The sequence below is a fragment of the Actinia tenebrosa genome, unplaced genomic scaffold, assembly GCF_029948245.1.
Source record: "Actinia tenebrosa isolate PJP-AT-01 unplaced genomic scaffold, QUT_ActTen_1.0 PGA_scaffold14__42_contigs__length_11649687, whole genome shotgun sequence".
Taxonomy (NCBI): Eukaryota; Metazoa; Cnidaria; class Anthozoa; order Actiniaria; family Actiniidae; genus Actinia; species Actinia tenebrosa.
The window spans coordinates 3,839,400-3,856,376 of record NW_028292574.1 but is presented as its reverse complement, the minus strand read 5'-3'; the positions used below and the strand labels follow the sequence as shown (position 1 = coordinate 3,856,376).

The 16,977-nt window shown below is 35.5% G+C and overlaps 1 protein-coding gene and 3 long non-coding RNA genes across 4 annotated transcripts; 3 read left to right on the top strand and 1 right to left on the bottom strand.

Annotated features, from left to right (window-relative positions):
* Positions 1–1,628: 1,628 nt before the first annotated feature.
* On the bottom strand, positions 1,629–8,461 carry LOC148911243 (uncharacterized). The gene is made up of 6 exons (XM_089029679.1): positions 8,365–8,461; positions 6,247–6,382; positions 5,913–6,007; positions 5,136–5,283; positions 4,827–4,942; positions 1,629–4,236 (listed from the first exon to the last, which is right to left on the bottom strand). Exons 1-6 carry the CDS (start codon positions 8,365–8,367, stop codon positions 3,916–3,918), a joined length of 819 nt encoding a protein of 272 aa, XP_088885805.1. The 5' UTR covers positions 8,368–8,461; the 3' UTR covers positions 1,629–3,915.
* A 3,110-nt stretch (positions 8,462–11,571) lies between these two features.
* Positions 11,572–12,724, top strand: LOC116290887 (uncharacterized). Its single transcript, XR_004196514.2, has 2 exons — positions 11,572–11,808; positions 12,370–12,724. It is a non-coding gene; the product is annotated as an uncharacterized LOC116290887 (long non-coding RNA).
* A 644-nt stretch (positions 12,725–13,368) lies between these two features.
* On the top strand, positions 13,369–14,444 carry LOC116308091 (uncharacterized). The gene is made up of 2 exons (XR_004198469.2): positions 13,369–13,649; positions 14,214–14,444. It is a non-coding gene; the product is annotated as an uncharacterized LOC116308091 (long non-coding RNA).
* A 1,308-nt stretch (positions 14,445–15,752) lies between these two features.
* Positions 15,753–16,838, top strand: LOC148911242 (uncharacterized). The gene is made up of 2 exons (XR_016119724.1): positions 15,753–16,172; positions 16,384–16,838. It is a non-coding gene; the product is annotated as an uncharacterized LOC148911242 (long non-coding RNA).
* The last annotated feature ends 139 nt before the right edge of the window (positions 16,839–16,977 follow it).

Here is a 16,977-nt window from a genome sequence, read left to right as displayed (position 1 = left end):
ATCAATAATAATTCCATTACAAAACCGGCAAAACTTTGAAAAATCCGGCCCTACAGGCTTTTTTGGTGTACTTAATTCGAGATGCCATCTTGTTTATTTTCCCTAGTACTGTAATTTTTACTTCCGGTATCTTCCTTTGTTCTTAAGAACCAATCACAGCACAGGAAATAATAGAGTTTTCCAGAGCCCAATTATTTCGTCGAGCCATGCGCAGTAAGAAATAAGGGCTCTGGGTACGAGAGCAACTTTTCTTCAGTCTTTCCGCGCACTCGCAGTAGTGTAGCTTCTCGTAACCTTTGCTATGATTGGTTCGTAGCTAATTGGCGGTATCGCATCGAGGGTATCGTACCAATCACATCCCTTGTTAAATAATTATCTGATTTGATTGGTGCATATAGTATTAGTTTTTGTTATATTAGTTTTTGAATTTATTTCGGAGTGCCATATAACAGCTTCGCTTCGTTTGGATTACCGTCAAGTTATCATTAGTGTATTAGTATTTATTGGGCAGTTGTATTTTTAGTCCGCACACCCCCTATTGAGGACATTCGGAAAATCCAAGGGAGGGGTGCCTTGCGTTCTCTGGAAAATCCAAGGGAGGGGTGGTCTAAAAACGTTGGATTTCCAAGGGAGGGGTGCCTTGAGTTCTCTGGAAAATCCATTTTGCATATCATTAAATATACTGAATAAATTAGATATTTGTATAAATGTATACTACAACGTTTCTGAAATCGAGTGTGTATATATATATATATATAATATAATATAATACTCTCCTTTTGAATTAAAAAGTGTACACAGTTGATAGTATAGATTAAAATACATTTTATTTTAAAACAAAGTTGTTGATGACTGTAAAACTATTTTATTTCTAAATCAGTTCTATAAAAATTTGAATCAAAAATAACTGGCTCATAGTTTATTTATTTACACCTATTTCAAGAAAATTTGTCGAAGCCAAAGGAGACTCTAAAAGGAAAATATACTGTCACAATCAAAACACAAATTAGAATTGCTTTGCTTTAACACTAACCTGTGTATTCTTGATGAGAATAATAATGAGAATAATAATGAGAAAATGCGAGTCTTTCATCTTGGAATGTCCTATATCACTTACCACATAAAACCTAGCTCACCTATTGCCTAGCTTTCCTTTGCCTTTGACAACCATTTTTGATAATAATACAGTAATAAGGTGTGAATTTAATGGTTGGTGAAGATTTTGTTGCAAGTTGCTTATACCAAGCCTAAAATGCAGTATGGACGCTTGTGAATTCAATCAAAGAGAGGTCACAATGATATGGAATTTGTACAAAGTTTATCTGCAGGTATTCCTGACATAATTTTATTGTGCTGAGATTATTTACATATGAATTAAAATACATTTCAAGCTGAGTAAGGAATATGCAACATAACCTTAGCTTCGCAAATTGTAAAAATGCAAGCAATGAATATGAAAGTAATTACCCATTTTTTTAGTATTTCCTTATTATTATTAAAGTCTAACTTCCTAATATATATACTATATACTATATTTTGAAAAACAATTTCAATACCCATATTTTCTTCTAAAGAAACAGTTATAGCTAAAGACAATTACATTGTAATTACATTTCATTTTGGTGCAAAATATCATTATCAAAATGTGGTTTTGAACAATATTATCAAATTTAGGTTGAAAACATGTGAAAATGCTGTTAAAAATTGGTAAAAAATATCATTTAAAAAGTTTTCACCTGTCATCTGTTCTATAAGACATATTGTTCTACTTCTGAAGAAATAACGAACATGTTCACATGCTGTTTGCGTTAAAACATGCCAGTATTTGCAGAACATAATCCTACATGCATGGTGCATAGCAGAGTGCTTTCAAGCAACAATTCTCAAGTGTTCTGCCAATCCCAAAGTGTTTAATAACTGCACACAGCATGCCGAACATATCTTTTACTTCTTCTCTAATATTGTTTAAAAATACAGAACTACCAATAAAATATCGTTTTGGATACTTAAAGTTAAACCTCTGCCCCCAACCTATCAAAAAGTCAATACTCCATTTTACAGTTTCATTCAGTGACTAACGAATAATAGTTCCTAGCCAAGGCTGGAGTTTCCACGCCTAGCAAAACTACAGTTTATCATGCACAGTAACTCCAGCCTCGGCTAGGAACTATTATTCTTGGTCATTGAATGGGACTATAAAAAGGAGTATTCAGAAAACGTTTTTGTCAACCAACTCAATTAAGACTACACGATTAGACCAAAAGGGACTATAGATAGACATCACTGATTGAAGCAGTTGACTGCATAATTGTATCTGATTAGTTATGTTTTGGGTTGATAATATGACCTTCGAGCAGGCAGTTTTGAAGGACACATGTTTTTTTCGAAATTTGGAACTGGATGATTAATAACTACAGCATTAATGTCCGTACCATACAGGCAAGCCCAAATTCCTCTAATGGTGTCCCGTTCTGGATCCAGCCTCATACGTCTAGGGGAAAAAAAATGGCTTCTGTATCGGTGGGTGCTTGGAGGTACATTAACAGCAATAATAGAGTCACGTGATTAGCCTAAAACTATGTGGTATAAATTTAAGTTTTTAGTAGTTTGTTACTTGCTATTTTTATCTTAGTACTAACAGAAACAATTAATTCAGAATGATCATTTGACTGCTCTTCAGTGATTTTTACCCATATTCTCTTTCAGACCTACGGCATTTTTTTGAACCAGCTATATACTGTATATACTATACTATGATCATACATACATACCTTACATTAATCTTAAGTGTCCCATTGAAATCTGTATTTACATTAAAAATTCAATACACTGGCCCATGTACCCAGTGTGTCAGAGATTGAAGGATCTATGTGTTTGAACTACTCACAAACTGGTATTACAATTACAACATAAGTACATACGTGTACTACAGTCAATGTGAAATGTAATGTAATCGAATGATAATATGACAACAAAAAATAAACTTATTAATATACCATTTTCTCAAGGTTGCGTTCGCATCCAACTTGACGGGGGCCACAAAATTGAAAAACACAAATTCAGTAAAATTGAGAAGCCAGTTTTATATTTAAAGAGGAGAATAATCGATTTTATTTATTCTTATCAAAAACAATTCATAGAAATGTATGATAATTCTCATTATAAAGCTTCTCTCTGGTATTATGGGCGGTCAATTTCCTTAAATTTGAATTCTCACGCAACCTTCAGAAAACAGTCTATTCATTTAACATCTACAAATATATAGGCAACTATTATAATTTTATAGCTAGTTATATTTATGAGTTATTGCCATATTAAGCCCAAATATGGGTTCATATTGGCAGCTAGTTGAGAGAAAATATATCCTGTATTGGGCATAACACAAAGTGACTAATACCAATTCAATACAGGATATATTTTCTTTCAACAGTATAAATATAAACCTGTATTGGTGACTCAAGATTGCAATAAGTTTTGTATCACAATTCTACTTTTGTGGGAAAATTCAGAGCCAACGATATCGGTATGTATTGGTGACTCTCTAGCGATCAGTATACACATACAGTATGTACATAGCATGTACCTTCTTAACATAACATAAAGGTGGTTATATTATAACTATAATATATAATATATTATATATTATTATTAACATGTTTTTGTAATTAACTAAATATCTTTTTGACGTTAGGTATTATGCTTTTTTTCTCTCTCTTTTTTTTTAATTATGCTTTAGCATATGTGCCTAAAATATGGGTTCTAAGATGTATAATTGGGTTATAATAAAGAGCCACATAACTACAAAAAGTACAGTTAGCGCCAGCTAACATAAAGGTTACCCTTCAGCCATCTATAGTTCAAGTCCTCTAGCTTTCTCTTTTGTTTAACTGTTTCTGACAACCACAGACTCATTATTTATAATTCATCAGTTTGCCAATCTTGAATATTCCTTTCACAATCCTTAAAAGACACATCTTTGTCTTTGAGTTCATCATCAATATATTCAAATTGTCCCGTTGTTTTATCGTATATCAAAGCTGGTTTTTTCTTTATGCTCAAAGCACATGTTTCTTTCGACTCTAATTTACCTGTACCAGTATTTTGAGGGATGGCTGTTTCTTTCTTTACAGGTTCTGGCATTTTCATGTTCTCTGGTGGCTGTTGCCCTTGGATTTCCTTACATGACAGACTCAAATAATCTTTTTTCCCTTGATCTAGATATTGACCACTTCCAGACTTTATAGATTAAATAAAATAAATGTTAATAAAAAGATGAAAATAGTAGTGATGATGATGATAATAATGGTGATGATGGTGATGATAATAATAATAGTGGTGATGGCAATATTGTGATGATAATACTGGTGATAAAACTCATTGATCACCATAAACTGAATTTTTTTTAGTACCAACAGTTATTATTCCTATCCTTCTTATTCACTTGTTTTATTTAAGTAACACTGTATTTTTCATTCATTTTTTTTACATTTGACATTCACATGATAAATTTGACCACATGCCTGCGAGAACTATTAACAGGTTCTTCTCTGATTCAATCAAAAGGTGAAAAACTCTGATACTCAAATGTTACTCGACAAATACTTGTATCCAGGGCCCATGTTCATTTAGGTCTGAGTCATGAAACAAAGGATTTTAGACAAATCTATAAAGTAGTATATTTAGCCCCTCACTGTACCTAACAGTAGCCAATCATAAAACAAAAACAGCTGGGTTTGTTTTGCCGGAACGTGGGCTCATGCAGCAAAAATGTACCAAAAAATTTTCACTATTTTTATGAAAACGACTTTTAAAAGAACTCTCTTTACCAGTTGTGCTGGATCCGTTTGAACATTTATATCCCTGTATTCCTGGACCAAACCGAACAAGCCAGTTTGAGTGAAGTTTTCTCTCAGAATTGGCATGAACTCTGTTTGCGTACTCTCTGGCAATGGAAAATACGAAGTTAGCCGGTCTGATGAATCTTTTCAAATTGTTTCATTATTTTATTGTATATGAAAGCTCGTTTATTCTCCCTAGAAAATCACTTCTGTTTTCATGTTTTTCTATACCTTCACCTCCACCTCCACCTCCACCTACATTTACCAGAGCACACCTTTCTACCACCTCTTATTTACCTGTACAAACAATTGGAGGGACATAGGCTTCTTTGTCAACAGGTTCTGGCATTTTCATGTTCTTTGATGGTCGTTGCTCTTGGATTTCCTTAGATAACAGATTCGAAGAATCTTTTTTCCCTTGATCTTCATATTGATCACTTCCAGACTTTATAGATTAAATAAAATAAATGTTAATAATAATAATAATAATAATTTATTTCTTGAAAAATGCATAACTACCAAGTCTCGATGCTTTTTACAGGTATTGTAAAAAAATAGAAATATATAGAAAAAAATTGAAAATACGTATATATGCATAGAAAACATATTTTAAAAAAAACATTACTACAATAAAATTAAGATACATAAAAGTAGTAGTGATGTGATAATATTTATACATATAAGCTTCTACCTCAAAGACTGTATGTACTTTTAAATAAAAATGTCTTAAGTTTAGTCTTGAAAATGTCAATATCAGTGATGATGATAATAATAATGGTGATGATGATGATAATAATGGTGATGATGATAACAATGGTAATGATGATGATTATAATGGTGATGATGATGATGGTGATGATGGTGATGATAATAATATTGGTGATTTTTTAACCTGAATTTCGTCTTTTCTCTGATATTCAAGTCTAAAATTATACTAAAAACAATTATTCACTTCAGACTCAGTGATTGTGAATTCACTGTTCAAAGACTCATGACTTGGTTAATATTCACTGATAATCATTTTGCCTTTCGCCAATATTGTTAAACACTACACTCCAGTTATAATTGACTTACAGGGAGATCATGTTGTACTGCAACCCCTCTTTTCCTATTCTCATCATCGATTGCTTCTCTATGTAAAGCACCTTCAACTTGTAACTTTTTCTCTCCTGATAAATAAAATGGTGAATAATGAATGGTGCTTACTTCTCGCAAATGAGACCTGGTTCAATAGTTTAACAACCTCTCAAGTATGTTGCTCCACTTGCCGCAGGCATTCGGCCAACACAGAAGCTCAGCTACAAACTAGGATGAATTTTCCAAGCCTTAAGACCCAGCCTTAATTACAATCAACATGTAGTCACACACAGTTTTGAATTATCTCCATTCTACAGTTTTTCTCTTCTACCTTTAATGATGTCTTCCACAGTAACACCCTTTTCATCTTCTGAGCTCTTGTCTGATGCAGTTACAGGAACTTTTTTAAGAATTGAAGATTTTACCTTCACCGTTTGGCCCACAGAGACAGGCAACAGTCCCTCTTCCTGTAAATAAAAAGTTAAGATAAGCTTACAAACTCTCATTAAAGAAATTATTATTTGCATAAAAAGTAAATAGTTAAATAAATAGATGCTAAATATAGCATTTGCATAAGTGAGCATTGTGTAGTTCCAGAAAACATCCATACCCCATCCACGGAGGAAATTGGAAATTCTGGTGGGGAAGGGGTTCAGAGAAACAAAATTACAGACTTTGTATGGAAGAAAATTGAAAGTTCCTGGAGGTAGAGGGGTCCTTTTACAAATGGGTATGGGATATTTTCAGGAACCAAACATTTTTATTAAAAGCATGTCATACTGTTTGTTTTCTGTAAGTTAGTGCCGTACAGTGTGTACTGTATATTCAACTCATACAATAGCCATTTTTATGGCAAGCCATTTCAATGCTACGGCATTTTGTACTATGTATGTGCTGTCAGTACTTTACCATGTAAAGGCATTTAAAAAAGGCATATTGCTTCATGCCATATTCTGTACGTGCTGTAAGTCAGTAATGTACGTTTCCAATAACCTCTAGGAAGATCTAAGTCAGGGCATGGCTAATTCACAGATCAAATTGGAATACAGTGTGTGAGAACCTGGAGAAAAAGAATCCCAGGAGAGACCTAAAAATCTCTGTTCACATGTGATGCTGAGGTAAGTCAAGTGTACTACTACTATGCCAGTATGATAACCATTTCTATCGGGAACCATTTTAATGTTATGGCATTTAAAAAACCTCTATGTTTAGTCCCAACTTTATCTTGTAACACATTTCTGCACTGAAATGGCTTCACATTTTGTCCTTGTGTGCTTCATCCAATCAAACACACGACTAAAATTAAGTTATGAAATTATTTAACAATTATTTGCCTCAGGCTCAGTGATTATCGGGGAATATTTACCGAGACGTGAGTCTTCTAGCGGCGAGGTAAATATTCCCCGATAATCACTGAGCCTGAGGCAAATAATTGTTTTAGCATAAATGCACAGGTGATTCTTTCAAAAAAAGAAGATAAAAGGCATTTTTTCCCCGGTAACATAAACAAAGAGGTTGCACGTCAATTTGGATTTTCGCTTGAGGTGATTATCGTGTGATAGTGTGAATTTCTTGACCAATCAGCGCGCGAGATTTTCTATAATCACCTGTGTATTTTAACTAAAGTGAGTTATACTGTGATTTCATGCTACGCTATAAACACCCAAGCGCTGAGCATCATTACAAATGATAATAAGCTTATGTTTTCAATAGGAAAGGATCCTTAAAGACCCATTGCCACTTACTGTGATGCAACGCGGTCACAGATGAATTTCATGGTCCATGAAATTCAAAGATTCATATATTGAATAATAATGTCATATTAAATCCTTTTCCGACATAGCACTAAGGCACAAAAAAGATTCTTTTACATTCTTTTAAGAGTTTATTCAAAAGGTTGGAATTGTTTTTTCAGTGGTGACACGATTGAAAATGTAAAATTGTGATGCATCATGACGGTAAGTGGCAATGGGTCTTTAAGTTTATGTCAAAATTGACTGAATAGATTATTACAGACAAATCAATTCAATTTTCATCGCTTCATATAGAGACATCTGAAGGAATTAAAACACTTTGTATTCCCTAATACATCTTCCATAGCCATAAACATAGAAATCTATCGAATAAAGCCTTCATAATATTATATATACGAAAGCCTTCATAATATATATACGAAGCACATTGCAACTTGTCTTGTCAAAAAAAACTGAAATTTAAGCTCGAAAAAGGACAATACACCTTCTTATTATTTATAGATTGGAAAGAGTTCGGAAAAATTCAAATATTAAGAAGCTATCTAGAGAAAAATATCAGAGATTTTGACACAAATTTACACAAATATTACGTGAAAAGGGAAACCTTTTCAAACGAATACTACGTAGTAAGACCCAAATATAATCAATATAGGCTTTTTAAAAATAAAAATACACAAGCCCAAAGATAAACTTACCATGTTTTCGCATTAAAAGTCACTAATGGTTGTTTATGAGCTGAAAATTTGAGTTTTATAGCCAAAAAGAAGTATAGTTTTGTTCATTTTGTTGATCCCAGTCCATACCCCCGACGTCTGCAATGCTTGTGGTCAGCATTCATACCAATCATCATTATCACAGGCAGCCCAAACAATATTCCTGTACAAGATTAAAAGGATAAAAATCTAAAATAAATATTTAAGTTACAGATTGTACTTTCATCAATCTGCTGGCACAGGTTCCAGCTTGCAATATATTCTTTTCTTAGACAGAGTCAGGGTTTTCGGATCCTAGCCAGCACGTAGCCTGCGAACCGCCTCTCGGAGGACTAGACGAACTTATGACAAGAAGCTCGAAAAACCATACCCTATTCAGCGGATCATCCCCGTATAGTCCATATATGGGAGTACCCTCCACCCCCCCCCCCCCCCCCCCCCGGGCTAGACGAGAGAGCCGGTTTGCAGGCCGACGGTCTCTATCACTGAAGCACTCCTAGTAACCTCTTCCCCTCCGTTGCTTGTGTGTTATCGTAGATTCTTGTACTAAGAAGACACGTGACAAATCAACCTGTATCAAAACGATCCTTTAAGATGTGAAGATCAACACGGTATTTCATGAGGATTCACATGTGGGAAAATATTTTTGCGCTCCTTTTTGGAAGAAGTCCGATCCAAGGATCGGACAAAAGGATCCACGACCTTCTTCTGACCTTCCGATGTGAAACGTTGCATTCAGAAGCCAGACGTCAATACCAAAAGAGTGCTATCTTCGCCGTCAATCAAATGCATGAGCCAATCACGCGCGGTAATAAACGATTTCCGAGATACTCGAGTGCGGTTAAAAATATCGCGTCCTTAGATTCGAAAACAAAGCATTTTTTCGGGCTACATGAAATGAGGTTAATTAACAACTTTTTATATAGGATTATGACTTTTTGGTGAAAAAAACTCACTTCCGACAAAATATTTTCTTCAAGGGTCGTAGAAATTGCATGTAACTCTTTGTTTCTTATGAACTCTGAGGAACGAGGCCCTTGCATGATCCACCTGGGGACGAATTCTGAGCCGATCGACAATAGCATGGGTTTATGGAATATTTGCGGCTCTCTCTCTATCAAACTTATAGCAGAATCGCGATACTACTGAACTGAAGGTTATTTTGATCGTTTCTTCGTTGCGTTTCTTGCTTCCTTGCTTTCTTGCTTGCTTGCTTGCTTGCTTGCTTGCTTGCTTGCTTGCTTGCTTCCTTGCTTGTTTGCTTGCTTGCTTGCTTGCTTGCTTGCTTGCTTGCTTGCTTGCTTGCTTGCTTGCTTGCTTGCTTCCTTGCTTCCTTGCTTCCTTGCTTGCTTGCTTCCTTGCTTCCTTGCTTCCTTGCTTCCTTGCTTCCTTGCTTCCTTGCTTCCTTGCTTCCTTGCTTCCTTGCTTCCTTGCTTCCTTGCTTCCTTGCTTCCTTGCTTCCTTGCTTCCTTAAACACTAATTCTACGTCTCTGCTTAAAAGATATCACAATTTCGTGCTTATAAGAATAGCAGTTCTCCACGCGAAGCGTCGAGAAAACTTAGCATAACCAGCTTTGTCAATGCAGGTGGTTCTCAAACGTTTTAATCAATTAGCAATTTTCACCAAAAATCCGTTCTAATGAGGTGGAGTGCAAGACCGGCACAGCCTCTTTTCATAAGTTAAATGACCCGGCCTACTAAGTGGCTTTGTCAGTTTAAATCCCACGTAAAAACTTTGCTTTAACTATCAACTTGTAGACCATTAGCGACCGTTATTCACGTGACTGCCTAGCCTTTTCTAAAATTTATGGGAAACCAAACATCTTTCCAAACAAATTGCTATAAAATCGTCAAAAAAGGTTATATATAGAATGTTTCTCATGATGACGGAGCTGAAACGTTAGCTTTTTTCTAATATCGAGGTACTCTCTCTTTTTCTGATATCATTTTGACAAAACTGCCTTGTTAGAGGGGGTGGGGTCACGTGATTTATTAAGCAAATGGGGGGTCTTTGGGACGTATCTCAACATAAACAGACTCGCTGAAGGAGGTCGGCATTTGACAAAGCAGGCAGATAATGACTAATAGGTTTTCCTCCCATGCAAGAAGGCTATGCTTTTAACACAAGATATTTTATTTCCAAAGCTCTCAATTTTGAGAAAGCAACCAGATAATGGCTAATATAGGTTTCCAGCCCATGTAAAAACATTTTAAATATTCATTTTAACTTTTTTTCCCCTAAATTTGTGAAGATTTCCCAGTTGCTAGAATTCCTTTCGACCCAATCTCTGTACCTAGAAGTAAGGCATGTTACTAAATCACAATCAGGTTGACTATACGATATAACGTACGATTTATATTTATTAACATATTGGATGTTTTTTTCGAGTTTGGAGTTTGGGACTCGAAGGTTTTCACATTTTTTCCCAAATTTTGACTGATCAAGTCTAATTTTCAGGATTTTTTGCAGAAAAAGGATTTAATGGCCGTCTTACGTCAAGTTAGAACAAAAAGGAAACATCAGAACGAAACAAGCCTTAAAGTATTTTCAAACAAAATATATAAAATCTTGAAAGAAAGAGCTCAAAAAAGAATTGAAAATGAACATTAAGAACACCGAATTCATATCTACGCAAACAGTAATAACATTAGAATTCACATTTCCCCCCCATCTTTTTAAGATTTAAGGTAAAATGTTGATATTGTTAATCCGACATATATGATTTTTGTAATTTCGTGGTTTTTTTTATATTTCATGATGAATGTAAAGCTACTCTGTAGATGTGTCAACATTAAACCGTTATTATTATTATTATATTGTTATTATTATTATTATTATTTATTATTGTTATCATTATTATTATTATTGTTGTTTTTGCAAATATATCAGATAAAGCATATCTAGCTATTTTTGCCTAGTCTCGCTGGATGCAGCTAAAATATATAGGCAAACGCCTTTCTAGCACACAAAAAAAGCCAGTTGATAAAAAGTAAATGTATTGCTGATTTTTTTGATTACGAAGCAGTAATCTCCTAATCTGCATCGCATTCCCTGTATCTTATTCACTTCAAAACTAGTTATTCTTGAATTTTAGTGGGATCCAAGGGCATCGAAAATCTCAAGTAGTAAATGATTTAATGATGTGTTGAGAATGACCTCTTGTATCAAAGGAAATTTCCGACTTCGATATGGTTCAGTCCTAGGGTATAAAACAGCGGTTAAATTAGATGAAAGATTCATTTCATTCCAAGCCAGTTATAAAAATTCGCATCTTCTAGCTTAGCTTCTAAGTATGACAGCAGCAATGAAAATGGTTTTCGTCTTTGCGTTTCTTGTTTTGGTTCTTTCAACAGACAGGGCCTTAGGAATTCGCAATCTCGCGAGGGTCAACAAAGGAAAGCGAAACTCCATCAACTCTTGCCAGGTAACTCCCGGAATATTAGAGAGTTTTAGATTTACGTTCACGGCAAACGTGAAACGTCAGTTGACCAGTAAAAAATCATTTTGAATTACTGAAAAAGAATCGCAAAAAAGTCCAAGTAGTAGAAAAACAAAAGAGTATTTGCGCTTGGTGAGAAGGTTTGTAAAAGGTACAGTAAATTACAGGAAAATGATGAAAACGTGGTCACGTTTGCCGTTTGCGGGGAGAAAAAAATGTCAATCTAAAACTCTCTATTGAGAAATAAATGCGGATCGCGCTATAAATTTAAGCACAGTTTTTTCAAAGATAAACCACGACTCCAGAGATAATTTACAGTTTTGAGATTAAAATTACCCTCAATTTAAAAAATCTAATCGTTCATTGTCTATAAACTGCTTTATTATGTTCGACTCGTATTTTTTATAAGTTAAGTCAGACAAAGTCTAATATTGCTAGCTATTTTTCGTTTCTCGGGCTTATATCTCGACTCGTGCGACGGGCAAACGTTTTTGTATATAAATTCAATATTTACTAAAGCTAAGCGTTTCAACCCTTGTTTTTCAGCATGGGACGGATCTAGATGCTGACTGTTTCCGGAGCATAGTCTGTAGTGCTGCGCGGCAAATGAGATGCTATAGTTAAGAAACTATTAACAACACGAACTAGCAGACGAACGTGGAAAGCATCGTGCATATCTGATCCCTCAATTGACAATCTCTGATGACCACATGGAACAAGACCAGCCAATTATACAGCCATGTCGTTTATAATTTAACCATATATGATAAGATTGTTAAAATTGCTCTAAAAGCTTAAAATCTATACTTTAATTGGAAGGACAAGATGCTTATCTATTGATAAATAAGCTAAAGCTTTAGCTGTAATAATTGCAATGAAAATAAATTGTTGATTAATTCACTGTTTTTGTTGTTCTGTACGAGGGGTGAGAGAGCCCCCCGCGGGGAAAAAGAAGAAAGACAGCAAAGCGAGCGAAAGACGACGATAGCAGAACAGTCCTCTCTCGCCCCTCTTCTCTCTACTCCTCTCTCTCCTCTTCTCTTCTCTTCTCTTCTCTTCTCTTCTCCTCCTTCTCTTCTCTTCTCTTCCATCTAAAACGTATAAACAAAAAGCGTTGTGCTAATATAGCTTCTCTGTAGTTTTAGTTCATTATTTCAAAAGACGTCGCATGTTCAATAAATTGAAATCTGATGAGAACAAGTAAAGTTTTGAGAAAGATATCCTAGAATCATCCGCAATAAGCCAATGTTTTGTCAACCAAATTCTGAATTCTGAACTACGAGAAAAATAATCGCTATTCAGTTTTGTTCTAAAGCATTAGGAACTTCACAGCAGTTTTCTTTAGCTGTGCCATTTTGTGCCATTTTGCAAGGGTACCACTGTGTGGCCACCCACGAAAACCCCACGTGAAATAAATGAACTTTCTAGATCTACAGACACGAGATTTTTATTCATAACGCAGTTGCGTTCGTATATAGAACTGAATTAGCACAGCATGGAGCTATCATGACTCCATAAATACTCAAGCGATTTGACTTAACTTAGTGCGAGTTTGAAGAGTTGCTCTCTAGATTCTCAGACCCGTCTCACTTCCCTCAAACGATACTCTACAGATCACTTCAAGCCTTAATACAGATTCTAAGCGATACTCTTGAGATTCTAAGCTAAAACAGCTCGTGATGATGACATTAAAAGGTTTGGTTGTGAGTTTGGTGCTATTGATGGTCGTGGTCAAGAAGAATGACGGCACGACCACCGTCCTACCAAGACCAAGTCCACGAACGAAATCTCAGGATTGGAAGCGCCACATTATCGACTTTCAAGAGGTAAGGGAAAAGGCACCCACAATTATTAAAAAATACAAAGCGTTATTAGACCTGTGCTATGTACGATAAATAGAGGTTATTGCAATCGTGGGGCGTAGCGGTGAGAGCGCTCGCCTATCGTCAAAACTCGGGTTTCAATTCCCAGACTCCGTGTTCGGTACCTGAGCGCGCAGTTGTTTGTTCTCTCCTTTGCTTTGGGGACTTTATACTCCGGGATGTCCGGGTTTCATCTCTCAGCAAAATTGAACTTCTGAGATTCCACTTGGAATTCAGTGAAAGAAAATCCACTTTGTGGAAACCCTGTTAAATTCCCATGATAGTGATGGTGGCGTTGATAGTGATGACGATGATAACTATGATGATGATGATGATGCTGATGGCGATGGCGATCGAAAATGATGATGATGATGGATGGTGATGATGACGATAGTGATAATGGTGATGATAATGCATCATAATGATGCCAAAACATGACGCGGTGATGATTATGAAGGTGACCATCATCATCCTATCGAGTCCTCGAGTCAGCCAGTTGATCATCTGTGTTTTTTTTTATTTATTTAGAACGACTGGCGTCCTCCTCTTACTAGAGCCATCGACACGGCCCCTGAGTCGCCAAAAAGTAATGATCAAAACTGTTTCTTGCATCCCAATAATAATTCTAAATAAACTACAATAACAGACTACATGAGAAGGCTTTCTAAATATCAATGTTCCAATTGCAACCATATATGAAACTTGTTAACAAATCAATAAAGGAAATCAAACATCAATAAACTGAAGATAAAATATTGACATCTGGTGAAAACTGTGTTCTTATTTATTTAACTCTCTCTTATATCGAGGCACTCTTACCATTTCAAAACTTTATAAATAATTAATGAGCCATTGAACCAATGGGCTACCCCTCGTGGTTTTAAACCCGATAAAACGTTCCTGCTCGTTCATTAAACAGTACTAAAAGTCGTCGGTATTGAAGTACTGTCTTGCCTTGTCCAGTGAATGAGTTTTTGAGCGCAAACTCTTACTTTTCGAATGCGTTTTTTCTTGCGTGCGTCCTCAATAAAGCCGGTGCTAAAAATTACATGCGCATGAATCCACAGGTAGCCCAAGCTTGGTTTCTGTGGTGTCATTTTATAAGGAAATGTATGGGCCCTCTTATTTCTTACTAGTGGGGGAAAATCCTTAAGACGGCCTAAATTCAAAACATAACCACACAGAGCGAAAGAAGTGCTATTTCTAAATGATCAGGTAAAATTTCGAGGCTTTATTTCACGTTCCAATGATTTTATTGAAATTTTTGAAGAATCCCCATCACATTTTCTTATAACATTACACCACAGAAACCAAGCTTGTACGTGAAGGAAAGATAGGAAGATCAAAAGGAATAATGCCTTCGTGATATTTTGACTAGCGGTGTTGTTTTCTGCCAAATACTCAACCTGAAACAATTTGTCTTGATAAGCACATTAACAAGAAAAGAGAATACGAGAGAAGACAGGAAAAGACAAGAGAAAACATGAAGACACCAGACAGAACACGATTGAATTTGATCAATATTCAATTTTTATTCGAATTATCGCAATCCAAGCTTGTGTTTTTTACCACTTGATATTTATAGTTAACATTGTGAATAATTTTGATCACAATTCTTTTCAAGTTCGTTTATTCGTGTTGTTGGGGTTGTTAAGCTGATTTGTATACATAGGGATTTACCAGGGCGAGCGCCCATGCAGATCAGACGCAAATATTGTATGTCGCTTATCAAGTTTCTAGAGCTGAGGTAAAAATTATTTTCTTCTAAAATTTTTGATTATTTTTATTGTGTTGTTACTCATTATTTTTTTTCTTATTCGATAAAAAATAATACTGAATCAAGAGGAATATCGGATATTCCATGCTTATAAACATCATAGGCACACTTTATGCTATTTTTTAAATTGAATTTGCCATCGGTTGTTTTTTGCAGCATGATCCGCGCGCTCTACACTGTTTTCTCAAGGAGATTTGTCGAGGAAAAAAACAACAAGATAACGTGATCTCATTTGCCGTGCAGCACAATACACCTATGCTCTGGACATAGATTTCCAGACACCAGATTTTTTCTCTCCAAAAGACGTCATATTTTAAGAGTATTAGAGCTATCAGAACTCCATAAATACCCAGTAGAATCGACCCTTAGTACGAGTTCGAATGAGTTGTTATCTGGATTCTTAAACCCGTGTCGTTTTTCTCACCGATTAGATACTCTAAACAGATTTACACACGTTCTTTAGCGGTACTCTCAAGCTAGAACGGCCAGTTATCAACATCATGATGAAATCAAAAGCTTTGGTTGTGAGTTTGGCGCTATTGGCGTTGGTGGTCAAGGAGAGTGACGGCACGACCACCGTCCTACCAAGACCAAGCCCACGTACCAAACTTGATACTGAAAATGAAGATTCGGCTAATGAGCCAGGAAAACCAGTTCCAATAGCGGCAACATTTGCAGAGATACTCCGACGAAAGATCAACTATCTAGAGGTAACAGAAAAGACATTCTCGATAACAATAAACAGACATACAGACACAATCTCGTTTTACTCAATTGAGCTTTTAAGTTGTGACTCATTCACCGCTACATATACGCCATCCATGCTTTCCTTTAAACAATAATTAAAGGTGTCAGTGATCTAATGTTGACTGACGATGATTTATTGTGATACTTCTATTGCTGTGTTGGTTTTTTCTTTAGAACGTCAACGACTGGCGTCATCTACGAAGAGCCATAAACGCAGACCCAAAGTTGTCAAAATTATTGAAATTTGATTGACGGTGCCAATGTTGTTAGTAGTTAACTGATAACTGGCCCAAAAACAAAAACAGTAATGACAAATAATCCAAAATTAGTAGTTAAAAGTTAACTGATATTTCATGATTTTTCTTGATATTATGACCACGCTTGTTTTCCGACATTCGGCCTAAAATTTGGTAATTAACTGATAACTGGGTACCCCCATCGGAACCCTCTTGATTAGGCTTAAGATACTGTTTGTAAAAATTGCAAAGACCAACTAAAGGAATCTTCACAACGTTAACTCTGAATTGTAACATAGTTAATTGACTATGACTTTAATCATAAACGATAAAACTTGTTAACAAATTGACAGAGTAAACATCAATAAAATAAAGATAAAACTGAACATTTAACATGTGTTGAAAATTCTTGTTCGGGTCATTTATATAGAGGATATTACATGGGCGCGCGGAGATACAAAATTTATCTGAGAGTGAGAGATTTTGAACACGAGAAGATAAACTTCGTATCTCCAAGCACCCATGTAATATT

Excerpts from the sequence above, each read along its gene's own strand:
- LOC148911243 (XM_089029679.1), bottom strand. Across the intron at positions 4,943-5,135 it reads CCCTCCAATTGTTTGTACAG|AGAGTACGCAAACAGAGTTC; the intron begins GTAAATAAGAGG and ends TTCCATTGCCAG. Across the intron at positions 4,237-4,826 it reads AAACGGATCCAGCACAACTG|TCTGGAAGTGGTCAATATCT; the intron begins GTAAAGAGAGTT and ends TAATCTATAAAG.